We start from the raw sequence: 26,822 nt of genomic DNA, 5'->3' as shown, positions 1-26,822 counted from the left end.
CCCAGTATAGTCTATCTGGAACTGAATGCTACTCAGCTTTGTTCTGGGAATTGTCCGCTCTAGCTGTTCTGAAGTCTGAAATCACGTCAAGTGCCAAAGAAGAGTTAATGTCTATTCACATACTGTCGAGCGTAAACCTGAGAAGCTGAGAATTCAATTCCATGTAAAAAAGAACAGATCTGAAGAGAGAAAGGGGTTGGCCTTCTATTTTATCTTGCGCCCTTGAGGGTTTTACAAAGCAAATCATTGTGTGAATTGAGATTTGTTCTTCATTAGATGGCCACATGAACTAAAACACTTACTGCAGCCAGGGGATGACTTTCCCCTCTCCCTCCCTCCCACCCTTCCAGTATTCTTCATCCTACCTCCTCTTATTTCTCCTGTTCTAACTCCTTCCTTGGGTTTCTTCTTCCTTGCCACAGAGAACTCCTCTTACTTTTGATTAAAAGGATCCTGCTCGCACTCCTGCCTCGGAAGAGATGACAGTGCATTAGGAAGGGAACAAAGCCTCTTTCCACAACTCCTTTTTCTGCTGGATGAACATCCACTCACAGTACCGCTCCTGCTTTTCCCTGCCAAACACTGAGGATGGGTTTTTGTCCCTCAGATTTTCTCATTGTGCAACTCTTCTGGCTACTGAGCCTAGATCATTTCCAAGGAGGTTTGGATTGCTGATGTCATGGGGCAGTCATCCAGGCAAAGGCACTCTGTGAAGCTGAGCATAAGGCTTGGTTTAAATCAGTAATAAAATGAAACACAAGTTCCACAACTCGTCTTCTGGTTTTGGAGAATCTTTAAAAGACTGGAGGACTGAGGATGAAGCTGAGCAGCCATCAAGATCAAAACAGGTATCCGAATCCACAGGAATTCACTTGGGATCTTCACTAGAAAAGTATTTACCTGCTGGTTCTCAGTATTCCTGCTGAAAACTGGGTTCACTTACTTCATTTCCACTCATATATAAGACCTTACCTTCCTGGTTAACTGCCTGAAACAAAAACTTTTTTTCTAAATCAAGTGAGTTAATGATTATGGATCTCAGTTTGTAAATGCCAAAGTCCATTTATTCCACCTTTCTGAAGGAACTCTGAATGAACTCTTCAATTTCTGTTGTCAGGGTGATCTAACTTTCACGCTTAGTGAAGTCTTTTTCTTTTTTTGCCAGTGAAGCAACTGACCCTTCTGACACATGGAACTGCAAAATTCTTAAAGAAAATGGGAAGTTGAGAACTGATCTGAACCTTCTGGCCTAGGCTCTTATCTAAAACTGAACAGCAGGAAAGCTATTTTATTCTGAAGTGAAAACAACTGTTGTTTCTAAATAAGGAGAAGAAAAAATGCCCTTAAATGTGTGCTTTTGCAATGCAGGCAGGTTTGGCTCAGCTTTACAAAAACTGTAAACTCCAAAGTACAAATGCAGTTTTGATCATATCTGGGGATTAGAGTTTCAGAGGCACAACCAAACGAAAGAAACATAGCCACTTACATTTTTATCATGTGTTTATTGAAAAAGAAGAAGTGACTAACTAGCCTTTATAGTTGCTAAAACCCCTACAGAATATAATTTGAGTATAGTTTAGGTAGGAAGCTTGACGCAAGAATTGCTGGGGGGGTAGCAGCAAGGGGAATGCCCAAAACCACAGCAAGAAAGGAGGGAGAAGCAGTATCCCTGTTAGTCACAGGAAACCTACTGTGTGAAAATTACAGGACTAGCTCATTCTCATGTTTTCCCAACGATCAATGGCTAAACAAGAACCACATATTTATGCACTGTAGAAAAAAAGCATGCTGTGACCTGCAAGGATTGATATTCAAGTTGCCAGCTTCATCTTTTTCACCTTTTTTTAAAAGCTAAACACTTCCAAATATGCAGCACGATTTTAAGACTGTCTAGAAAATGCAGACAGATCTTTTATTAAACTGAGTGCCAGAATTATTAAACTTCAAACAACTTTGGAATCTTCAAATTAGCTAGATCTGGCTTACAGGCTCATCAACAGATTATCGTTTTCAAAGCTAGATTTACTGCTAAGATTGAAACAATGATCTTATGACAGAAGTGTGGCTGTCATTTCCTCCTCCACTTTCACTGAGACCAATTGAGACCTCTTAATTCCCTTTTCCTTTTACATCTCTTTCAGAATAATGTGGCCATACAGGCACAGCTCTTCCTTCTGGCCAGGAGAAAAGACAAAACAGAGAACCTGACCTTGGCTCACTGCAGACCAAGGACATCAAGGAAAGCAGCACGAACCCACCAGAAGCATGCCAAAATTCACAGAGCACACTGGAGCCAGAGATGAGAAAATGCACTTATTACACATTAGATCCTACAACTATTTTCTAAGTGTAAAGAGAAGGTAAGAAAGCAATAAAGACTGAGGAAGATGTCCAGGTTCATCAGGAGAGTCTCAGAGCTGCAAGATTTTGCTTGTTTTTACTAGAAGACTACATTCAACAAGAAAAGGCTTCCTGGCAAAGCGATAGTCCTGAAACAGTCTACTTGCAAGGCTGCCCCCAGAGAAACGCCACTGTGCTGCGTTCTGTCCAGTCTTGCACATGTGGTACCTTCTCTCCTCAGGCAGCTCTAGCCCTTTATTTAAGGCAGGTGGATGCACAGTTTCTGGCACCCACTGCAGTCACTGAGGCATTGGCCTTCTATGACCCAGGGACCAACAGAAGACTGATACAACGCAACATAGTTCCTCTACAACTGCCACCTACTACTTTCTGCATGGGTGCTAAGTGAGTCCACAGCTGCTTGGAGGTGGAGAAGAAAAAGAAGAAAAAATAGTCATCCTCAAGTCTTGGATACAAACCAACTTACACTCAAGTGTGCACTGCTATTGAGATCTGATTGCCAGTTTCTTTATAAAGGAAATCATTCTGGTTTTGGTGGTTTCATCACAGCCTAGTATCAAAGAAGGCAATTAACAAATACCCTTGTTATTAACAATTATTAAAGAAGGCAAATATACAATATTATCTTAATCAGTTGCATGCACAACTATGTACTTACAGCCTTTAGTGATAGGAATGGGACAGTATTCTAAATTCCTGACATTTTGCTGATGAAATGATAGCTTGTGAGGTCTTGTAGGACATTTTCTTAGGAACTTAAAAAAAGCATAATTCTCAAAGCATTTTTACATGCAGTTTTCTTTAATTAATTAAAATTTAGTATTTGTTTCCTCTTATTTACTATTCCAAGAACCTAACGGTGCTCCTTTTTTTTTTAACTTTTTTTTTTTTTGGTACCATAGCATTTGTAAGCTATGTTTTTGGTGGCTTTAGAAAAAGCACAGAAGACAGCCCAAAAGTTACAGCCCAGAAAAGAACAGCCATGAAGTGGCAGCAAAACTACAGAACAAATTCACCTCAGATCTGTATGCTATACTGATTATATTATTTGTAGTTTGAAAAAAAAACAAAAGAATTATTCATGTTTAGAATCCTATAGGATCAGTAAGGGAATATAAGTGAGTATATATGGGATGTGAGCATGAATATCCATGTATGCCTATGCAAAGGCAGATAGCAATACGTACATCTCAGAGGTGGAAGGAGGAAAGAAGATCTGCCAAAACAATTTGGCTGGACCTTTTTTTTTCCAGATTCAAATTTAATTTGTAAGGGAACTCTGTTTCTACTGGTGGGAATAAGAAAGATGAATCTGTAAGGAACCTGAAGTTATCTGAAGTTGCTCTGAATCCAACCAGTTACCACTAGGTGAATAACAGATGATCATTTCTGCATTAAGATAGTGCATTCTTTCACAGTGAAACAGCCAACAGCATTTTCATGTACGTGATAATGTAGGAAGCAGCTTTTGTAATGGAGATGACCTGTATTTTCTCCTTGGCACATCAGTTTGTATTCTGACGAATCCAGTCATAAAGTGCTGTCACTTTAGTGTATACACCGGGACGATTGCGTCGAGCACATCCTTCACCCCAGCTCACAATGCCAGCAAGGTACCACCTATTTCCCTTTCCTGTGCAGGCCAAGGGACCTCCAGAATCTCCCTGAAACAAAGGGAGTATATCCATTAGCATACACACACAGAGCACTGTAAGATACTGAATTTATTCCATTTGTTTTAACTTACAGAATTAGCACACTAAGCAATACAATGCAAAGGCAAGAGGAAGGTGAAAAAGTTACTCCCCACTGGTGTCCTATTACAGGATTCATAAAGCACCTCATCATAAGTTGAATGGGGAGAAGAAAAGACAGGGACGGAAAGGAGGAACTCTACTACCATTGACCATAACCTGTTCTCAGATTGAAAGCAAGGCTCTTTATGATGTTGAACGAGAACAGAAGGATACCAAGGAAAGGTGTATTTAGGTATTAGCAGCTTCATTTTCAAGTTTGCAGCCACATTCATAGAGAGAGGGGAGGAACAAAGACTGTAAGGGACATGCAAATAAGAACCAGTTTCTCAAAGGGAACATGCTGGTCTGTACACCATGGAAAATAAAAGATTTCAGTTGAGTTCAGTGCACAGGATCAAAAAACATTTGGGCTCAAAAAATGCTTTGTGACCTTCACTGCATGCCTTCAGTGAACAGATAGTTCACAGAACTCTGAACAGTTTATCAATGCAGCTCATATCTTCAGATTCTCCTGATGCATACAAGGCTGTCAACAGCCTCCAAACTGAGTGTGGGTTTTTTCCACTGCCTCCAGTTGGAGCTAAAACATGCAAGAGGCCAGAAGAAAGCCACGTACCAGAAAGGAACAATGATAGAAAGTCTTCGATACCCAACCAACCAAAATTATCTATTGATAAAGAAGAAGCCAGAACAGTTATTCCTCTCTCTCAGGGTGCTGTCATACTGGCAATTTGGATTATCAAAGAGGCTGATCTAGAGGCGACTTGAGAAAGGAGGCTATATATTCTAGCCAGTTACACAAATGTTTGTGAAAGACTGAAGGAGCTGTATGAAGGTGGAAAGAGGAAGGATCTTGGAAAGAGGAACCATGTAAAACCGAAGAACACCCGAGAGTGATAAGATAACTAAGCCTGAAAGAATATACACTATTTCTCGCTGTAACTATCAACTCAGCTAAAGACAAAAGTTGTTTGGAAAATTCACATGAACTGTGAATGTACTACATGGGTTATATGACCATGAAGAAATAAAACAAATCAGGATGCCTACAAGGCCTGAAATGTAATTCAAGGGTTTTCAGGGTGCTGTGGGAATTTACTGAACTTCAACATCATTCATCTCTAGCACTGCACAGGAAATATGCTGGAGACAGAAGAAAAAGAAATAATAAATCTGCTACAGATTAAGAAATTAAAGACCCAGAGGGCCAGCATACTGGGACACAACATAGCATATTGTATTGGAAACTGGATTAAACAGTATGGTATACAGCAAATCCAGTTAAATATCCATCAAAAAATCTAAGGGCATGGTTTCTGCAACACATATTTTGGAGGAACTTCAAGCCTTTGGTATATTACAACATGTTTTAAGCAAAACAATTCTAAGGTTTAAGATTATACACAAACTGAACATAAAATTAACGAAAATAATACTTCATTGAATAAGAACCTAGAGACTGCAGGAGGATCCTAGAAACAGTCCATTGTGTATAAAGAAGTTTGACCCATTAAGAGTTATATCTTGTAAAAATTAACCTATCACATTAAAACAGTAAACTTTATATCTTATACAAAAGTTCTATCAAATTACCACTGTCTAAATTCAGTAACATGTTTTTCTCCCTTTACAGAGTATCTGGAAAAATGACCATGTTTGTATTTTGGAAAGTGGATATTCATCTTAGTAAAATTAAAAGCTGATAAATAGCACAAGTAGTCTAACAACTAGGAAGGAAAAAGAAGATAGAGTTAAGACAGTTGAAGTATGTCCAAAGAACAGTTTCTGATTGTGGGTGCAAATGAACTAGATCTTATAACTCATGATACCATGATGTAATCAAAATGTAATCAAAATCATTATACGCATGAATAAACGTATGAAGCAAAGAGGCAGCACTGCAATTGCATTTACCAAATTTACCTTACTTTTGCATTTTGTATATCTTTGCAACTGTAACAGTACATTTCTCATCAGACTGCTGCAATTCCAACACCCAGATATCAAAAAAGGAAAAAAAAAGTCAATATAAATAGCAGAAAGTGCAAGTAGACTTAGCTTCATTCCCTTTATCCTTATGCCACTGCTGCTTTATAGGAAAATTAATTGTCAGAAAGGAAAAATAATTGTTTTCAACACATTTTACTCCTTGTCTTGCAAAGTAGTATTTCTCAAGAGTTTCAGATACTATTTATGCTAATTTTCCTTCCTTATTTTGGAGAGTCTTTAATTGCCATGTTAAATTAATCATACATTCAGGACACCTCACTCTCCTGCTACTGTGGAGGGGAAAAAGCAACAAAAATAAAATACAAACAAAAAATACTGCCCCAAACTCTGAAGCTTTCCAATGAAAGTAAACATTTATTTTCAATTTCTTAACAAGCCCCAGATTACCTGGCATGCATCGATGCCACCATTAAGGTTCCCAGCACAGAGCATGCGCGATGTGATGAGATCATCATACAGCTTGCTGCAAATGCTTTGATTAATTATTCTCACTCTAGCTTCCTGCAGTGTTCTGGCAAGATGACCTAGGAAAAAACAAATGTTGCAGAGATTATGGTGGTACAGATTTCTACAGTGGAAAGAAATCACTTGCCAAAACAAAGGAGAATTGCTCCAAACTAGAACTCTACCCAACTGATAGCAGGAGAGTAACGCCCCTCCCTTTAACTGTGGCCTGCCCTCAGCTTTTGAACACTGGTGTCTACGCAGATGTCTTTAGACAAGGAAGTCCATATGCACCACCACTGTTCCCTTTCCATTTCCTCAATCTTTATTCTTATGGGCTTGTTCTGCCAGAAAGTAGAAAAAAGAGTCATGCAAATTATAAAAATAATACAATATACCACTGAATGTACTTGTTTTGAATGCCATTTCAAATTGTGCCCTAAGATTTTTGTTGTTATTTACACTATGGTTGTCTCTAAACATTGCGTAAGGCCTAGTCAAGGAAATTCCTGTATTGTTTCCCATCCTCCCACTTCTGGGTAAGGAGCTAAGGAATGAAACTTGAATCAGAATGGGACTGAAACTCAAGCTTGTTGACTAAAACTCTTGTAAGTCACAAGACATACTAGGAGCTTGATTCTGTACTAAAGCATTGGCATAAGGTGTTGCTGTGAACTACATAAACTGTCATGTTTTGGCCCAATAGTGAACATAACCTTTTCAATACCTGGATGAACAGAAGTTTGTTTATTCATTAGGCTCTTTGGGTGAGTAGGGAATGAAATAGGCAAGACAGAAAAATATGTTTTTTTCCCACATACTTTTAGATTAATTTTAAATATTACCTAAATTATTTTGATGAAAGATAGTATAAGAAGGTATCATTTAAAAAAATCATTTGTGACTTATTAGGCTATTAAGTGGTTATTTTAGATTTATTTATTTTTTAATGCATATTAAGAAAACCAACATTACCACAGCAGACGGCTTCTAATCAGACATGAGGTATTTGATCTCAGCACAACAGTGAAGACTAATGCAATGCTGAGGAGCTGTCTATGCTCAAGTCTCAAAGCTGGCTCCAGTGTGATAGGGCCAAGATCCTGCAGACTCCCCTGCCGCTCTCTGTAATTCTGCTTGCTTTTTTCCTGCCTCCTCACTGCCACATGCTGCTCTGATCTGCACAGGCAGTACTCCTCCTGGGACATACATGAATTTACCTTTTATTAATACAGACAAAACCAAAAACAACCATATTCTTGTATTTATTTCAGGGGCACCGTATTGTTAACCAGAGCCTTAGAGACAAAGTTTTTCTCCTCTGTAGTTCCAAGTTATTGTTTTCTTGACTTGAAGGTAGCTTATGACCTATTCACTGGATAAATGGAACTATGAAGATGGAAAGGGGCTTGTTTTTTGTAAATGTGATGCATTTGTTTTTCAGTGATTTGTGACATCATCTCTGACTCCCATACAGAGTATGTGTATTGATACTTATTGCCCACTACAAATATATTCAGAATTTACAGCCTAGCTATTTAGACATTTTCAAGTTTTTTTATAGAACTATTATGTAAACCAGAGGTATTTTCTCTTAGGACTATAAATATTGCATTGTTAATGTTTAAAATTAAGCCAAACTTGCAAGAAGTATATCCAGGAAATGAACATACTATTTTCTTTTATGGCTCCCCAGCCAGTTACATAGCAGACAGTTCCATAAAGAAATACTCTAGAGCTGCTTGGTAAACAAATGGGCTGTACCAGCTCGCTGAAGAATACAGGTGTCTCCATTTCCAACAGGGCTATGTCATAATCTGAGACAGATTGGTCATACTGTGGGTGGACAATAATCCTTTTGATTGATCTCATAGCTACATGATTGCTCTTTTCATGAACAGTGTGTATGCCCATGTATGCTCTCCACCTTGATGGAGCAGAGTATCTGTAAAGAGAATGTTTTTAGAACAGCCCATTGCAAAGCAATGCAGTGTCAGTTCACTCCATTTTATGAACAGTACGGTATTTGATGTGATTCATCAAAATAAAATGAACAGAGTAGAATACCACTTAGGAAGATAGATGTTTTATAGTCTCTGTCTCCTAAAACATTAAGTAATGGTTTAAATTATCATTTTGAAAGTAATAACTTCCTAGAGCTAGAAGATCAGTTCCTGGAAAAGCACATTTTTCAGCCATCTTTACAGTAAGCAAAGCACCCTGTGTATTCTGCAATACTTTCAAAGCTGGCTTTCATTCAGGTATGATGAAAACATAATGACACATGCTATGCTGTGGTAAATCATGCAGTTTTCTCTGTAATGCAGTTGATTGTGTGGTTTTCTGTTGGCACAGAAATCAACCCCAGCTGACCCACCAGAAATCTGTTGCATAAATAGCCTTAGAACAAATCTTAGGTATAAAAAGAGGGGTACAGATGGACAGGTAGATTATCTGTCCCGATGTTGCCTACAGACAGTGACCAAAGCAGAACCAGACTGAGCTATTAGCAATGAGTTTCTCAGAGCTCTGTTATCAGTACATTTAAACTTTCAACTACAGTTGTCTCGGGTAAAAGTCAGTATTGCTATTGACATTCCTAGGCCAGGAAACAGGCCAAAGTCAACTGTTCCGTCATACAAGCCTCATAAGCAAATATTCTTCTCACACTAGCAGTAGTTCTTCAAGGTCTTGGTCAAAATTCTGTTAAATAACATGCCTGTTTTAATTATAAAATTACTTTGTGCATATTGGATAATTAAACTTGAAAGTGGCTATTTAGGTACAGCAGTAACCTATTGCTGCATGTCACCACTGTTTTCAAATGTTTATTGTCCAAAGCACATGCATCAATACTGTAATCAACGTACAGATGGGAAGCTATTCTGAGAATGCTCTGACTGTAATAATGTCATTTCATAATGGAGCAAAACTGTTAGGCCTCAGATACTAGAATTCAAGTCAAATCAAGATGCACCAGGGCATACAGTACTGGAAAAATCCTCATACACATACACATTTATGTGTATGAAAAGAGAGGTCATCTACTCAATGAAAGATAAATAGGATATTTTTACGGCTCAGAGAAATTCTCTGAACAAACTTCTCTATGCTGAATAGATTACATCTCAGACACAAGCAGTGCACTGCTGTGTCTCTCCAGTATTAACAGCCTTTATTCAGCGTAGTCGCTTTCCCTAGGGCATTCATGCACTTTCCACAATTGTATGCAACGCTGTAGTGTTAGTGGGTTAGTAAAATTGTTAGCATGAAGGAAATTGTTATGCCTTGAATGTAAAGCACAGGAATACGAAACGTTTGTCACCAACTCAAAAACTAATGTGTAATCATATTAGTGGAACGCACATGCACATTGCATCACGCAATGTGCTTGACAAGCGAAAATATGAATTCAATCTCATCTGAACATGCGCCATCATATGTTGCACAAGTACCAGATTATCTTACAAGAAGGCTATAAAATCTTCACTGTAAATTATGTCTAGTGTATTGTCATGCATACAGTCTCAGTCTCAGCAACTGCTTTTTATGTCCAGAATACTTTCAATCACTGAAATTAAAATGTATGATTTTCTGTGTTCTTCAGAATGAAGCCATGGGGCTTTGGGAGTCACAAAGTGTGTTACTAAATTCTCTTCCTTGTCACACGTAGGAAGTATGTCTTCTCAGTCTACACTACCTAAACCAAACACTGGTGTGTTTTACACATTCCTTAAGTAGTCATTTTCCTGGGAGAAAAAGGCCATAGACTCTGGGGAAAAAAAAAGAAAAAAGAAAAAAGAAAAAAAAAAGCATTCACTCTAAATCAAAAATGAAGTAATGTGTTTTATCATGCAGGATACACTGGAGATAGAGGCAGAAAAATTACTTCAGATATTTGGGACTTCTAAAGTGTGCATAATACACCAAGGGTTCATGTACTAATAACATCACAGTGATACTTGATTCAATTTATCAAAATCTGGAATACCTACTGCAGAAATTTGAAAGCAATACTGCAAAATTATCAAACTTCAAATTTCAGAACTCTGTGACAGTATAATCTTTCCATACCTCATAGAATCAGAATCCAGAAAGCAATGGGCAGCAGATACAAGCCATCTCTTAGAAATAATAGATGCACCACAGACATGGCCATATGCTCCTATCTGTAAACTTGCTTGCCAAGGCCACTTTCCAGACTGTGCATCTTCACCTCCAACAATCCTGTTTTTCTTAAACTGGTGTCTTCCACAAGCTAATAGAAATAAAAGAAAAAAATAGTAAAGGAAAACACGAGGTCATTTTACTCTGTTATGCTTAATACATAATTTAACATTTACCTATAGATCACAAGGCCATTGGGGAAAAAAAAGTATTTTCTTACCGTAAAATTGGAAAAATGATAATGGTACTTGCCTGTTTTCACTTGACAGGTGGGTAAGGAATAAACCAAACATTGCCTATCCTCCCTTACAGATTCCCTAAAAGGTTAGTAACCCAAAAAATCATTCAAACTCAATCCTAAAGTGGACCGTTTTCAACAATTCATTGGAAAAAGATCTTATATTCTTTCCCTACTTACATACACTGTTCCACGACTCTTTGCATTTCACTCAGATCAAACAAGCAACAAGATCTACCAGTTTAACAACCTGGAAACATGCATTGCTTGTAATAAATAATCACAGAGAGAAGAGATCAGTAAATTTAAAATGAGAAGGTATGAAAATTAAGATGTCCATCTGATGTTATCAACTTTTAATACAGTAATACTTGACAATAGCACCAATTCCTAACTCAGTTTCTGATGCCTTTAACTAATTTTCAAATAACTGTTTCCACACCACAGTTCATTTCATCAGATCCATCTGTGCAGTCTCTTTTCCCATCACACTCAGGATTTGGTTTCAACAAGCATTTTCCATTAAGACATTTGTAAGTATAAGGGAAGCAAATTTTGTAGGCTGACATGAGAGAAGACAGTGTCATATGTTAAAAGCCATAGCTTCAAATGATTAACCTACTCTTCTGTTGCAAGAGTTGTTCCACACATGGAACAAGTTGGTACCACACATTCCAATCTGCTGAAGTCATAGCCTGCGGAGGTGTAAACAGTTCCCTTTGTGGAAAAGGATTAATAATCACACTAATTTAAATCTCAGTCATCCACAAGGAAACATAGCACAGCCTTCAACTGCACTCACTTTGATTTTAACTCTCAGCTGAGTAAACTAGGCTCGTCAGATCTATTGTTTTACCTCCACTAGCACTATTCTCATTGCAAATCACACATCTACAGAGCAGACATTATTCAGAAGTCAGCTTTTTGTTTTTAAGAGAAAGTTGAGCAATCTCCAATAATTTTTTGTTACTAATTATCATAGTTTGCTATATAAGAATCCTGACCGATCTCAGCAGTAGTCATCCATTGCTATCATTCTTATTATCAATTGTTTACAGTGACCTCAAAACAGCACTAGGGATTTTTCCAGCAAACAAGGACATTCTGCTTGCTATGTCAAGGACCTATGATTCAAAGCAAGGCAAACATTATAGTGGCAAAATGCAAGGAGATATCAGTAGTAACAGCAATGTCCATAATAGCGCTGTAAAGACATGTACGTGGCAAAAGGACAAAAGTCTCAAAACTGTTATCGCTCTAACCCTTATTTGGTTCTGATCAGTTGAGGAAAATTTGCTGTTTTAACAGAAACACACAGTGAGCCGCAGTTAGATCTTCCAAATAAAATCACTGTTATCCTGGATTTCACTTTATTAATTTCTGCTCTAGACCCTCCCATAAACTAGTTGCACTATGCATGTTATGTTTTCACTACTATGAAACTTGTACTTGGTGCTAAGAAAGAGTACATAGAAATACTAAATTCAGTAAATAATTCAGAAGCATTTCCATTCACATTATATGAATAGGTTATATGAAGCAGGATGACTACCACAATCAGTCCACATCAGAAGGGAATTGAATTTGAAGTTCTTTTGCAAATTAGATTGTATTAAGCAGATTTCTCAGATAACAATACTGTCATTACTTTTAGTCATTGAGATTATAGGCCAGAGGGCATCTCTTAAGATTCATGTATAACCCCAGTGAATCCTTGTGCTTACACCTTATGTTATACTTGCACAGGAATCAGTAGGAGAAGAAAGGATAAAATACAACAGGTTTTTACTTCAGTCATTGGTCCTGATCAAGAGACTGAGCGTATGGTTTATCTTAAACAGTGACAACCAGTTGTGACAGCAGCATGAATCATTCCTGCTGCAAAACAGAGCAGGGAATACTTAGCAGCTAAACCACAGCAGGAAGTAGCTAAAGATGCGTTCATTTATTAAGTTGAGAAAGTATCATCTAAATTTTGTGTACTTAATTGGATTACTATTAGGCATTTGGAGATACCATTCACCTTCTTTGCTCTTCACCAACCCTCTCCTAACTATGGATAGGAAAATCTGAAGAGTTCATGTAAACATATACTGTATGCTTAGTCAAACAAGTTGAACTCACAGAAAAAACCTGGGGAAAAAAGAGCCCTCTAAGAAGTCTGGTTTTTTTTGTGTGAGGAGGGAGACGGCATGTGCTGACCATTATAAATAGAAATGGCTGCCTAAAGCCATTTTCAGGAAGTCAATGGACATTCACTACGAAAGTACTTCTTGAAGAGGAAAAGAAAAGCCTTGGTTTGGATTCTTACATGTAGAAAACTCAACTGTATTTCTAATCTGCATGTCTACTGGAAGATTCACAAATTGAATGAGAAAGTTTTCCATTAAAAATTAAACTGAACACATCTCTGCTTCTGCCTTCCACCATCTCTTGGAAAACAGCAAAAAAAATACATACTTACAACAGTTGTTTTCATTGCTGTCCTCCCCGCAACTATCATCACCTTCACAAGTCTTATACTGATGCTTACATTTTCCATCACCACAGTTCAACTGCTCTGGAGTACAACCTGAAGAAGAAAGGTCTGTAAATGGTTTGTAATCCAAATATCTAGTTAGTGGCCATGTGTTATCTTCACTTGCTACAGGTCAGCTTGATGTTACTTGCCATTTCTATCAGACTATCTTCTTGTTAGCTTCTAGTGATGGAAGGATTCACTGCATTATTTAACTTGCACTCTGCTTTCTGAACCCGGATTACCATCTGGTCACTCTTTCCAGCATCTCTTTATTGTTTCCCATCTTCTTTTACATGAACTGTCCAACTCCAGCCGAGGCCTTCCCACAGGCAGCTGTGAACATCCCTTCACACTTTCGTCTTACATCCTAGTCTGATTTTTTTCTTGTTGTTGTTTGTTATTCTTGTTTTGTTTGTTGTTGTTGACAGATAAAACAGAAAGAACACATACACAACTCTAGAACCTTGTGACTCTCAAGTCAGATTATCTTCTTCGGACTGTTCAATCACCACTCACATACTTCATGCAATCTTAAAGATCTTAAAGACCTTGCAATTTTTATCAGTCAGTCTCTAACCTAGGATAGCCCGATTACAGCAGGACACAAATAATTGCCCTACCACTACCTAATTCATCACTACCATCTGAACAGCCTTTCCAGTAATCAGACAGACTACTTGAAGGAATGTACACTGTATCTGTGCATCTAAACTGTCAAGGACAAGCTAGAAAAATCACAGAATCATACACAGTGGGTTGGGTTGGAAGGTACCTACAAAGACTATCCAGTTCTACTACCCTGCCATAGGCAGGTTTGCATTCCACCAGCTCAGGCTGCCCAGGGCCCCATCCAACCTGGCCTTGATCCCCTCCAGGGATGGAATATCCACAGCTTCTCTGGGCAACCTGTACCAGGGCCTCACCACTCTCTGAGTGAAAATTTTCTCCTAACATCTAATCTAAATCTCTCTTCTTTTAGTTTAAATCTGTTTCCCCTTGTCCTATCACTATCTGCCCATGTAAAAAGTTGGTCCCATTCCTGCTTATAAAATCCCTTTAAGTATTGCAATTAGGTCATCCTGGAGCCTTTTCTTCTACAGACTGAACAAGCTTAGCTCCCTCAAGCTTTCTTCATATGAGGTGACTCCAAACCTCTGATCTCTGTGGCCCTCCTCTGGACCCATTCCAACAGCTGTACATCTTTCTTGTGGAATATTCCAGATGGGGTCTCACAAGAGCACAGTAGAAGGGAACAATCCCCTCCCTCTCTCTGCTGGCCACCTCTCTTTTGATGCAGCCTAGGATAGTTGGTATTTCTTACTGCAAGCACACACAGTTTCTCCTCAGATCAGATCAACTTTAATTTTTTCTCCTCTAGTATCAGAGGCAAATTAACAGCTAATCAAGGCTGAAGGACCAAACTCATTTGTCCCACATTTATTTAGTCAGTTCCAGTCTGGAGTCATATTCTTCTCTTCACTGCCTTGGTAGGAGGAAAAGACACTACTCAGCCACTACTAGCTCAAAGCAGGAATCTCTCTATAGGAGTCTGAGAGGCAAAAGAATCTATCTCAGATACATAAATACTTTTAAGTCACCAGTTAGAAAAACTACACTCAGTCAAGCAAACTGAGGATCTGAGGTTTCACAGTGTGATCTTTTGAAGTCATGGAGAACTTCCACTCCCTAGAATTTCATTAGGAAAAGGAAGTTAGTCTGTTTAGAAACAAAAAGAATGTTTCTGGAAATAAGTAAATAAATGTTTCTGGAAATAAGTAGAAAGCGAGTACTTAGGAAGAATATACTGCATACGCATTGTCTTGTCTAAGAAAAGTCACAAATAAATGTATCCATCTTCTGAAAATCCCTGTTTCACCCTCTGGATGTCTAAAAAATATCCATAATACTGATTCAGAAGCATGGAGACTGAGTAGTCGGGGAAGGGCTGTAAGAAACCCAGCCATCTTTATGAAAAATTCCAGCAAGATGTCTGCTGACTTTCAGCCAGAACTTACATTCTAAAGCTGGAAGTTGATTCAGAGCATGTGGAGTTGTGAACTTAAAAATTCATGGTTAATTCCTGTTGGCAAAGTAGTAGCACTTTTTTCAGCACTGTCATACAATTTACTTGTTGCATCCTGGCTATTTTAAGGTGTTGGCAAAAAGACAAATAATTAGATCTACAGAGAGTGGGAAGTTTTTGTGGAAATCTTGTGAAAAATTACAAACTAAGTACTAGCTTCTAAAACCAACAGTCAACTATTATCTCATATTTATTTGTTTAGTTAAATGAACAATAACATTTTAAATATTCCTTTCAAAAAAGCAAAAAGGCAAGTTGATTTGTGCACAGCTTTTCTGTCAAAAACGGTTTCTTTAAGCTTCTTTTAAAGTGCATGTTTATTAACTTACGGTCTCTGTGACTGAAGGCTCTGTATTCAATATAAAATCCTCTATAGGTGACTAGTTCATCGGAATGGAAGTTGATAGCAACAGAATAGCCATATTCTCTGTTTCTGGCATTTTCTGAAATATCTTTACAGTATCTGGCAAGGCAAAAGTGAAAGCAGTTGATTTCCAGCCAAACTGACCACTACCACCGAGCTGCCTTTCCTATTCTTGAAGGGTACAAATGCTAAAAATCTTTAAAGCAATGCAGTAAAGACATAAGCTATTTTTAAAATTATTTATTCTGCTGAAATTCAATGAAAACAAACCTTTTTTTTTTCTTGAAATATATCTTTCAGCACAAGAAGTGGTGAGACTTTTTTCCTTAGTATGTTGTGTAGAACAATCAAGTGCAAAATAACATGTCAGAAAATAGTATATTTACTTACCTAACTCCATCAATTTCTAACCAGTCTTTATCACATTTACTGGACCCTGGAGACTTCTCTTGAATTTGTATTGCAAGGATTTTTAATGAGAGCTTGTAGGCAGGCGATGGTGCCTAAAAATCAAAGGATAAGTATCACAGCACAACCACAAAATAAAAAAGCCTGCTGCTGAGATAGTATGTAAATTGTGTCTTACTTATCAACAGATTTAAAATATGATATTTTTTATGATGCACAGCAGGACCTTTGAAGAAACAAAATTTTTCTACTTTGAACACATATAGAAACCTTCTTAGGGTCACCTTTGGCCAGTCTGTGCCAAATAAGAAATTTAAGCTTTTTTGCAGCAAGCAGAAAGCACTATATCTGATGTTCACACTATGTTTGCACTTTCAGGTGTTCTTAGAAGGTCAAATGAAAAAATTAAGAAGGTTCTGCTTCACACTTCATGGAAATAGTGTGCTGTGTACTGTTTGAGACATGATTCACATAAACTTTTTTTCTCTTTCTGATACAGAAGTAAAGCCCTGACTATTAGTGGTTTCCTCCAGCTACTAGGAATTGTAATCTTGTCCTCCATTTTATTTCATTTATGAACAACACTCAATATTTTAGAAACCGGAAATCCTTTTCTCCCACAGCTGGTGCTCGTACATAAGAAGAAAAAAATAGGGTGCCTGAGAAGAAGTCAGGTGCAGTGGTCTTATTATGTTTTCCCTTCATTTCACCAACATCAAAAGACATTTCTCTCAGTTTTATGTCTATATCACATAAAGCAAAGTCACCACAACACAAAATATTTCTCAGAACTTACTCGGATGATCCAGCTGCAGTCAATGTTTGGTGGGTAGTAACTTGGGTAGTAAGGGGAACTCAGAGTTCCATTCCAGGAAATATAATGACCACCACACACTGGAAAAAAAAAATGACAGCAAGGAACACAGTTATCTCAGCTGGGTTAAAGCAGAGAGCCTACTTCACCTGCTAGGATCCTTCTCTATGCAGAGTTAGAACAGTGGGCTGTGAACCTATCAAATTCAGTTTTAGCCTGGATTAACAGAGAATCGTGTAACTTCCACCTCTCTACCACTCTTAAGTTCTCTTATTTTTTGTATCAAATTGCAATTGAAACTAAATACAGAATACCTCTGATAGAAGTTTGTTTGTTTAAAGTTTTTTGACATTAAATGGAAGAAGCAGTTAAATGTGGACACCAGAGAATATTCCTCCTACTACTTATAATTAACCTCTGGTCTTCCTGTGAACATTTTCAGAAGCTCAAAAGCATTCAGTTGTCTGAAATGATACCTCTGACTACTTTCATGTAAACCAGGAAGTTTGAATGTATTGGTTCTGAGGCTGAAAATGTATGTCACTTTTGAACTGCATCTATGAGGTTCTATTTTTTCTCCCAGGAACCCACCCTCTATAGTTATTGGCTTTCTTTAAGTAACACAGTGAATTAAAAAGCAAAACAAAACAAAACAAAAAACTAACAACATTTTGGAAAGAGAGTAATTTTGGAGTAAAAACTGAGAAGAACATAATTCCGAGAACACATCTTCAGAACAACAGAGTATTTCTAATTTGCAGTGTACATGGGATGAGTGTTTGCTTAAGCAGCACCTCACAGAGACACAAGTTGAAATGAATAAGCTTCAGAGATGGTTATCCACCTGCTATCTCCTATGATTTGTTCCACAAGTTAAAAAATAAATAATCAATTTTTTAATTGTCAAAACCTCTTGCACTTAGACTGTACTAAAAAACTGTGGCTAAACTTTTCACTTGCAAAGCTTCCCCATCTCCTGTAAAACATTACAGCTTATCTTTATTCAAAATATTTTATTATTCAACCAAAACTCCCAAAAAATTCGTAGCATGCCATAGATTTGAAATATACTTTCTTGGTCCTGGGTCTACTTTTCTTATACAGTTGGCTACAATGCTGTTCTCAGAAATGTATCAAAGAGTTCTAATATTAGTGTTCACCCTCATTATCTCTTTTCATCAAATATACCTTCCCTGACCTGACCTGGGGAGTAACTAACTGACAAAACTGATAAGAGTGTTGCTCTACCACTGGGGTTACCTAGCCCTTGGTTAAACAAAGAGCCTGTAGTGCTATCTGACTGGCTGTTCTACTATCATTGCTCATGGACAACAGCTTTATCCGTATAATAAGAGTAATTTCTGGAGAAGATGGATTGAGCAGTAATCAGGAAGAGTCAAAATCTTCCATACCAAAAGATGCACATTCTAAATAAGTTTACAGGTGATATTAAATTAGAAGGAACTGTTGCATTCCTCAAGTGTAGAGAGGCCTTGCAGAGAGATCTTGACGAATTAGAGGGCTGGGCAATCACCAACTATGAAGTTTAACATGAGCAAGGGTCGGATTTTGCACCTGTGACTGGGCAACCCTGGGTATATGTACAGACTGGGGGATGAGAGGCTGGATTGCAGCTCTGTGGAAAGGGATCTGAGGTTCTGGGTGATGGAACATTGAGTGCAAGACAGCAGTGTGCCCTGGCAGTGAACTGTACTGTGGGATGCATCAGGCCCAGCACTGCCACTGAGCAGAGGGAGGGGTTGTCCCCTCTGCTCTGTGCTGTGCAGCCTCACCTCCTGCATTGGGTGCAGCTATCAGTGGCACAATATAAAGAGGGCATAAAATTATTGAAGAGCATTCAAAGGAGGCCTACAAAGATGCTGAAGGATCTTGAGGGCAAGGCATATGAGGAGCAATATGAGGAGCAGCTGAGGTCCCATAGTTAGTTTGGCCCAGAGCAGAGGAGGCTGAAGGGACACCTCATGGCGGCCTGCAGCCCCTCAGGAAGGGAGCGGAGGGGCGGCGCTGAGCTCTGCTCTCTGGTGACAGTGACAGGGCCCGAGGGAACAGCATGGAGCTATGTCAGGGAAGACTCAGGTGAGGGTTAGGAACAGGTTCTGCACCAGAGGGCAGTGGGGCCCTGGAACAGGCTGCCCAAGGCAGTGGTCATGGCCCTGAGCTGCTGGAATTTGAGTTTGGACACCGTTTGGGTGATGCTGTGTGTAGTCAGGAGTTGGACTCCATGATCCTTGTGGTCCCTTTCAACTCAGGATATTCTACGATTTTATTCTTTGCTCAGTTCTCAGATATTTGTTTTAAATGGATGAGAATGACAATTCACTGACTTATATGTCAGCATTCCCTCCCCCCAAAATACATTCAAGAAGTATCACTGTTTTTAGAGGTAACGAGCAATGAATGTGCTTACATCACACATTTGTTTATGGTTGTCACTTACTGATTTTAGGGATTGCTTGAAAATGAGCTTTTAGTATATTCCTTTCTTCTCTGTGGTCCAGTGAGAAGGTAAGTAACATGACATTACTAGACGAAGTTAAACGTATAACTGGAGGAGTCCAGGCTCCAGAGCCACACCACCTGAAATATTGAAAAGACTGCATAGAAAAAGCTTTCCACATTCCAGTCACCTTTTTTTGACTAACTGGGCAGAAATGACACTGATTCTATTGTCTGTTTCAGGAGTATTCCCCTGGCTACCATTTTGCCTTAATTCTTCCACCTCACTGATACTACATGAGATGCTAGTTTCCTTGCATCATTGCTGAGTAACTTAGGATAAGCATCACAGATATTCTTGCCTAACAAGTGCCCTGGACTTTTCAGACCTGTAGAAGTGTCAGAAAGGCAGTGCCAGACTAGGTTATTTCAGTAGCAGCCGTAGTAATTGAGAAGTAATTGGTAGTGCTGAAAAAGCCAGAAAGTGCTCAGCTCAGCAGTGTTGCACAGCATCTATGCAACAGGTAATGAGCCCAAAGCATCTTCAACCTATCAGCATTCCATTTGATTTCACGTCCCAAGAGCTTTTACAAGAGACGTAGAGCTCCATCTTGCTCCAGGCAATTATTTCCTTTTATTCTTCTTTAATTTAAATAACTAGGAGTTCATTTATGTCCTGAAGCCTGAATTCTTACTGTTCCTTGTAACATGAGATGCTATTTCATGCATCTCTAAATTAACTATTTTATTTATTCTGTTTTGAAATCTACAGTGTATTTAGAATTTCTTTTCGGTAATTTACAATTCTATATGTGTGAAAAATTTCAAATAGAAAACTAACAGGCATAAGAAACAAGGCACATTTGCTAGTCTGGCAATAAAATCGGTTTGTTTCTAGGTATCATAAAAGCATTCAACACCATTTCAGTAACAACATTCTTTTCTCCGCTGCTCAAATAAAATTCTTTCATAGACAGGCATGAATACACACATATATTCTTGATCTTTTACCTATGACTTACTGCATAAACGTTTTCTAAATATGTTGCATCATACACCTGTGGGTTTTGCTAGCTTCCTGGTGCTTTCTTGCATGTGGTTGACTATACATTTCTGCATCACAATAAGCTGATCCACTACACAACATAGAAACAGTTGAAGAAATAACCCATAGACAGTGGTAGAGCTTATACAGCCCATTATCAGGCATGGGGTTCTCCATGCTATGCTACCTATGTGTGGTGCTGTTGATTTGGAGACAATAAGAGTTTAATTAGTTACAAAAGCAATTAGTCTATATAAACCTGGCCTTCTCACAGTCCACCAACAAGGATGAGATCTATTGCCTTGTTGCTTAAGAATACAGACAGGAGTCTGTTAAAAGAGCTGAAGAGGACTATCTCCTCATTTCAAGAAACTGAAAGCAGAACTAAGTCAATAAATTTCAGAGACTGCTAACTGAATCTGCATGCTCAGCTAATGTCTGCCTCTCTACTTAAAAGGCCTGTTAATTTTTTTTTGCCCTTGAAACTATTCATCTTCAGATTATAAAATTTGTTAGATGATTTTGATAATGACGACAGGTTCGTGGTAGATAACATGTCCACACATAAAACTTGATACTGGAAGAGTAGGATCAGTGTGGCTGCTGAAGATTACAATAACATTTGAACTCATTTATGCAAGTGGGCTTCACAGTGACTCTGGGGATGAAGCCTTCCATAGACGCAAACCTGTTATGAACAAAGGTTTGACTTTGACTGAACTACTATAAAATATGCATTTTCTACAATTAATAAAATACAATACTCTAAAAAAATTACGTCTGTATCAACAATTTTATGAAATGCAACATAGAAAAAAATGATTCGTAATGTAAAATCAAAACAACTGGAATTTATAAATGATTATGGGGTGGATAATATGGAAGACATTTTTATTACATACATTATACAAGGTTTTTAATTAAGTTGTATTTGGAATCTCTTACATTTTGGAAGCCTGACTGAGATCAATTTCATACTCAGCAGTTTCAGGGAGCTTCTCTACAGCTCAAGAACCTCTTTGCCCCGTACTACCATACCTTGTAATGATCTTGTTCTGCAGAGGAAGAAGGAAATCATATGCAGATAAGCGGTGTGATGCACAGCTCTCTGAAGCGACAATATGCAAAGAGGTAACTACCAGTCTCACCACGCAGTTAGAAGGAACTCGCAACCTCCACTGATAAAAAGACTTCTTGGGATTCATCAGAGTTAGAGTTCTGTTGTTACCTGGCTTTGCATACAGGTCAAAGGAGACTGCTATATAAAAGAATCTAGATTAGTGGCTGAAAAAATGAAGTTGAAAAATAAATAATTGGTGAAAATTTCAGAAGAGGTGGCAATAAACACCTACCTCCATAACTTGATTATTTTAATCTCCTCTTGACTTATTTTCACAAATCTACCCCTTTCCCTTCCAGGCTGTATCACCTTCTCCTTCTGCTCTGGACAAAGAAGCACAGTGCTTCACCATCACCACTGGCTCATCGCACACTCAGCAAGCAGGAGGCGACTTGTCTGCAACAGCTAGAATCTCTGCCAGAAACCTACCTCTTCCTTTGCCATTTCTTGACCTGCCTTCATGCAATGAGAACACTAAGTATAGGAAGCCAATCCTGAGACACACATGTTACGGAAAACCCAAGAAAAGTTAACTAAAGTTCTACAGAATTTGAATGATCACTAACTATGAATAAACTAGTCACAAGGAAAATAAACTCTGTTTAGCTATATGCAGTAGCTTTTTTTTTTTTTTTTTTTTTTTAAGATGCCAAGGACCCACAGTTCAATTCAGTTCAGTGCAGAGTATTCAATTTCAGCCATGCTGCTCAGAACACCATAAGAAAACCTGTAAGCTATTTTCAAGCCAGGGAAGATCTCTAGTTTGGTTTGATTCATAAGCCCCACAGATATAAGGATAACTGAGAAACTGCCATTTTCCTATTATAGGTTGTTTTTCTGTTGTTTCTTCTTTTTTTCCCTAAAGTAATATGAGTAATATGAGATTGAAGAATAATTACCTGATTTTAGCATCACATCGTATTCTGTAGAATCTGAAACTGAAATTCAGTAGCTATCAGTTACACGAACCAAAGATGAAATCGAGGGAAAGAAAAATAGACAGAATAGATATTAAATGACAGGTACATTGTTACCAAAAAGCTCCATTGTAACAAGATCAAAATCTTCTTCCCCAGAAGTACTGAACATATGAGGGATTTGTTTACTACTCATTTCTTTTTGTTCCAAGGGGGTTAACTTTTTAAGAGAATCAGTAATATCCAGTGGTGCCCAAAATGTATTCCAGTAGTAAGCTCGAAGTCCGTACTCTCCTTCACTGTACATGGGAAAAAGCATCAGTGTCATAAATACACTCTAGGTAGTATTTTGGACATGATTTCCACTGCATTTCTGGCTTGCATCAGTTTAACAGTCAGTTGAACTGCTATGCAAAGAATTACAGCTGAACATGGTGGCAAAAAGCTATCTCATTCAACAATCGATTGATATATATATGTCTACACACACACACACACACACACACACACACACACACACATTAGACAGACTTTGAGAAAAAGCTGTTTAAACATTAACGTACAGATAAAAATGTACTCCTCACAGAAAATCCTCCAAATAATTCTAGGGAATTGGATGCTTCCATCCCTGCTGTATAGTCATGCACTTTCTTTGCGTTTTGCATTTTCATGCGTTTTCTTTGATATATTTTAACTGAGGCTAACAATATAATTTTATGCCTGTGCTTTGATACAACATTTTATGCAATTCTTGTTGATATAAATAATATGTATAGACACACATACAAAGTATTTTTTCAGTGATTCAAAGAGACAGTAGTCCACCACAACTGTCCTTTCAAAACTGCTTATGGACTGACCTTCCAGTTTTCAGAAACCAGGGACAGTAACAGCCATCTGCTCAACGTGTTTATACTTCTCAGCAGGAGCTTAAAAAGAGTGCCTTGCCCAAGATTATACTTTTAATTTTTGTTTTGAAAGGTTAAAAAGGAGCTTCATTTGAATAGAGAAAATCAAAATAAGCGACACATGAAAAAGCTATGCTGGACTATGATGCCAATAATCAGAAGTAGATAAACAGATTACAGAGCAAAGGCACCATTGTTTCATTTCTCTTACCAATCTGAGATCACACTATTATCTTAGTTCCTAGTTCACATTTTTATCTTGTCTTCCATTTCCTGTCATGAAGCATATTATCCCAATATTATAGCACATTATCCCAAAGTAACAAATTTAAAACCTGCCAAAAAGACAGGACCAACACAATTAAATATCTCATATTTAAACCACATAATGGAAAAGTGCCTACCTGAAAGCAGCCACTATGGACTTCAAATAATACTTTCCCAAGGTGGAACACTCATAGGATTCTGCAAGCTGACAGGTAAAAAAATTGTAAAAGTAATTGTGAAGTGTTATATTTTAGTGTCAATAACATGTTTTGTGTTGGGAAGTATTTATCCTATTTCTTCCCTTCCGAAACTCCCTACACATGACAGACACAATCAATCAATTTCAACAAATGTCCCAAACAAGGACCATAAAGATGCACATATTCCCATTAAAAAAAAAAGTGATCACATAAGAACATTGAGAAAACTCTTGATAATTAACCACGAAAAATAAGCTTTTATGAAGCCAGCTTATATTTTTCTATCAGATTTCACGTATTTTAGTTACCTAAAATTCGTGGCAAATTTCTGTCATGTAATCTGGATGTAACCAAAGTGTATTGGCTATCCACAAAGCAGCTCGGAGACGCTCAGTAAGCCCTTTTGGGAAACACCAGCTAACAGAGAACTGCTTTGTGTTTAAAGCTTCTGTTTGCAAATAGTGAAGAAACTACTGATCTCAAAAATGAGCAGTACGAGACAGTAAGAGCTGTTGACGGAAAAAAAGAAAAACAAACCAAAACGGCTAGGCATTAAATGTGAGCTATAATTTAATGCAAACAAAAGCAGCTCAAAGAGAAAATACGTAGCAAGAAAGAATTTTCAAGTATACAAAAGCAAAACAAAAGAACAAACTCCTTCAAGAATAATAATTTGTCCATAACGTTAAACCCTCAGAAATGTTTATGGTCTTTATGGTAAGAGAGAAAGACACGGCTGTCTAGCTGCATTCCTAAAGCCGTACACCTCCACAGCCCCTGTTTTAAATTCATTATTTTGGAAAAAAATTGTGACTCCAGCCGGAGTCTTCTGCTCAATCTTGATTTTATTCTGTAATAAATATTTTTAAATTATTGCTATGCCTATGTGGGGACTTACATAATTTTGGATTGCCTCTGCTTGCAGGAGGAATTTCTGGGAGCTGGGATCACTGAGATCATTTGTGTAAGTCAGATTAGTAATTTCTACACTTCCACCAATATATATTAAAGAGAAAGCTGGAGCTGTGGGAAAAAAAAGGCGTCAAACATTAGCACATCTAATGACATTATGGAAAAGATTCCAGAACAAGACATTTGCAGAAGTATGTATTTGTCTTTAGCATCAGTAAGCATTAGTTCTTAAGAGAAACATGCACTAACAGCCAGACTGCTGAGTTCCATTGCTAGAACAACAGAAAGGAGAAGACAGGTATAGGTGCAGATAAGCATTTCTACTAGTAATGTTTTAACTGTTAAACTTCCTTCTATTTTCAGGGCTCTTCTCCTGAAGGAGATGATTTTCATGGCTATGGATTGGGATCTGGGAGAAAGTATACAAAAACTAGGAACTCACTCTGTTTTGAAAAAGTGGCTAGAAGGCAGACTGTTAATTCATCAAGGCTATTGAGAAAGATAACAGTTAAATAATTATGGTATTCAGAAACAGAGACAAAAATTAGGAATAAAATACACACCTTCTTACGCAACTATTAACACTGCTAGTTGTTGTACATTTTGTTGTTTAGCAAAGACGTTAAGGAGAAATGAAATTCAGTGATTGCACACACATCAAGTGCTTAGCACAGAGTTTTTGAAACCAACCATTCATGCAATTCAAAACCACCATCTCATCCAGACTGTGCTGGGGGATAAGGAACACTTACAGAATGAATAGTGCATGACTAGCACAGTTACTGTAACTGATAAAGAAACTAGAGACAATATTCCTAGAAGCCATCTTCTCCAGAAACACGGTCTCATCCATTTGAAGAAATAGTACTTCTGACACAAGCCCTTTTGGTAGGATGTGCAGTAGCAAATATATGGATTTTCCTAAAGAAAGACACAGGGTGGCATCAGTTAGTAAGACAACACAAGGAGAGCCACTGTATCATTTTTCAGTATATTTGCTCTATTAGAGATTTAAATTAATAGATTAAGACAATATATTTCATATTATGTCGCACACAAAACCCACATATTTCATTTTTTTGCAATCAGCATTTCAAATGATAAAAGATCAGGATGGGGGAGAGGAAAGAATTACTGTCACTTTAGTTAGAAGCAATTGCGTATGAAGAACAGAAGTCAATACACGCCAACAGAGGTCTGTACACACCAGAAGCTGCCAGAGAGATCGCTCACTGTGCTCCTGCTGTGAAGCACAACCGTTGTCTCTTACCTGCCCAACAGCCTGCTCAGGGTGGTATGGAGCTGGTATGCTGTACACAGAAACCTGTCTGGAGGGGAAAGCCCGTGTCATGATGCCTTGACAAATGCTTTCTGACAAATGTAGTAACAAATTCCTAGACCAACATCATTCCTTAAACATAAACCAGTAATAGCGTACTACTCTCCTGCTCACACACCAGGCTTCTCTCATTTCACCTTTGCCATACTGCTGAAAGCTGGAGCCAGCTGATCTGCAATCAAAGAAGGTGGGGAGGAAAAGTTGCCATCACTGTAACTCTTTGTTTCCCTAACTGCTAGAGTAAAATATGGATCGCGTTATTTGAAAACAGATTGGCTACCCTCTTCTTTCAGAAATAAAAGGGTAAGATAGTTTATGCCACAGTGCAAAGGACATGCATGCAATTTACACACAGAATGGCCTGGATTGAAAAGGACCTCAAAGAACACGGAGTTTCAACCCCCCTGCTGTGTGCAAGGTTGCCAACCACTAGACCAGGCTGCCCAGAGCCACATCCAGCCTGGCCTTGAATACATCCAGGGATGGGGCA

The 26,822-nt window shown here is 38.1% G+C and overlaps 1 protein-coding gene across 1 annotated transcript in view; it reads right to left on the bottom strand.

Annotated features, from left to right (window-relative positions):
• Nucleotides 1–26,344, bottom strand: part of LOC110400865 (transmembrane protease serine 7-like) — a 34,490-nt gene extending 8,146 nt beyond the window's left edge. The window contains exons 1-18 of the mRNA XM_021401195.1: nucleotides 26,264–26,344; nucleotides 25,746–25,914; nucleotides 24,980–25,104; nucleotides 24,019–24,086; nucleotides 22,824–23,005; nucleotides 22,689–22,727; nucleotides 21,708–21,927; nucleotides 19,626–19,765; nucleotides 17,150–17,247; nucleotides 16,336–16,448; nucleotides 15,911–16,044; nucleotides 13,442–13,549; nucleotides 11,409–11,539; nucleotide 11,175; nucleotides 10,647–10,830; nucleotides 8,246–8,517; nucleotides 6,516–6,652; nucleotides 366–4,025 (exon numbers count right to left, since the gene is read on the bottom strand). Coding sequence (XP_021256870.1) covers nucleotides 3,867–4,025; nucleotides 6,516–6,652; nucleotides 8,246–8,517; nucleotides 10,647–10,830; nucleotide 11,175; nucleotides 11,409–11,539; nucleotides 13,442–13,549; nucleotides 15,911–16,044; nucleotides 16,336–16,448; nucleotides 17,150–17,247; nucleotides 19,626–19,765; nucleotides 21,708–21,927; nucleotides 22,689–22,727; nucleotides 22,824–23,005; nucleotides 24,019–24,086; nucleotides 24,980–25,104; nucleotides 25,746–25,914; nucleotides 26,264–26,344 — 2,361 coding nt within the window. The 3' untranslated portion in view covers nucleotides 366–3,866. The remainder of the gene's footprint in view (nucleotides 1–365; nucleotides 4,026–6,515; nucleotides 6,653–8,245; nucleotides 8,518–10,646; nucleotides 10,831–11,174; nucleotides 11,176–11,408; nucleotides 11,540–13,441; nucleotides 13,550–15,910; nucleotides 16,045–16,335; nucleotides 16,449–17,149; nucleotides 17,248–19,625; nucleotides 19,766–21,707; nucleotides 21,928–22,688; nucleotides 22,728–22,823; nucleotides 23,006–24,018; nucleotides 24,087–24,979; nucleotides 25,105–25,745; nucleotides 25,915–26,263) is intronic.

The sequence above is a fragment of the Numida meleagris genome, chromosome 1 (assembly GCF_002078875.1).
Source record: "Numida meleagris isolate 19003 breed g44 Domestic line chromosome 1, NumMel1.0, whole genome shotgun sequence".
Lineage (NCBI taxonomy): Eukaryota > Metazoa > Chordata > Aves > Galliformes > Numididae > Numida > Numida meleagris.
The sequence above is the reverse complement of the archived record's forward strand: the minus strand, read 5'-3'. Positions and strand labels throughout refer to the sequence as shown.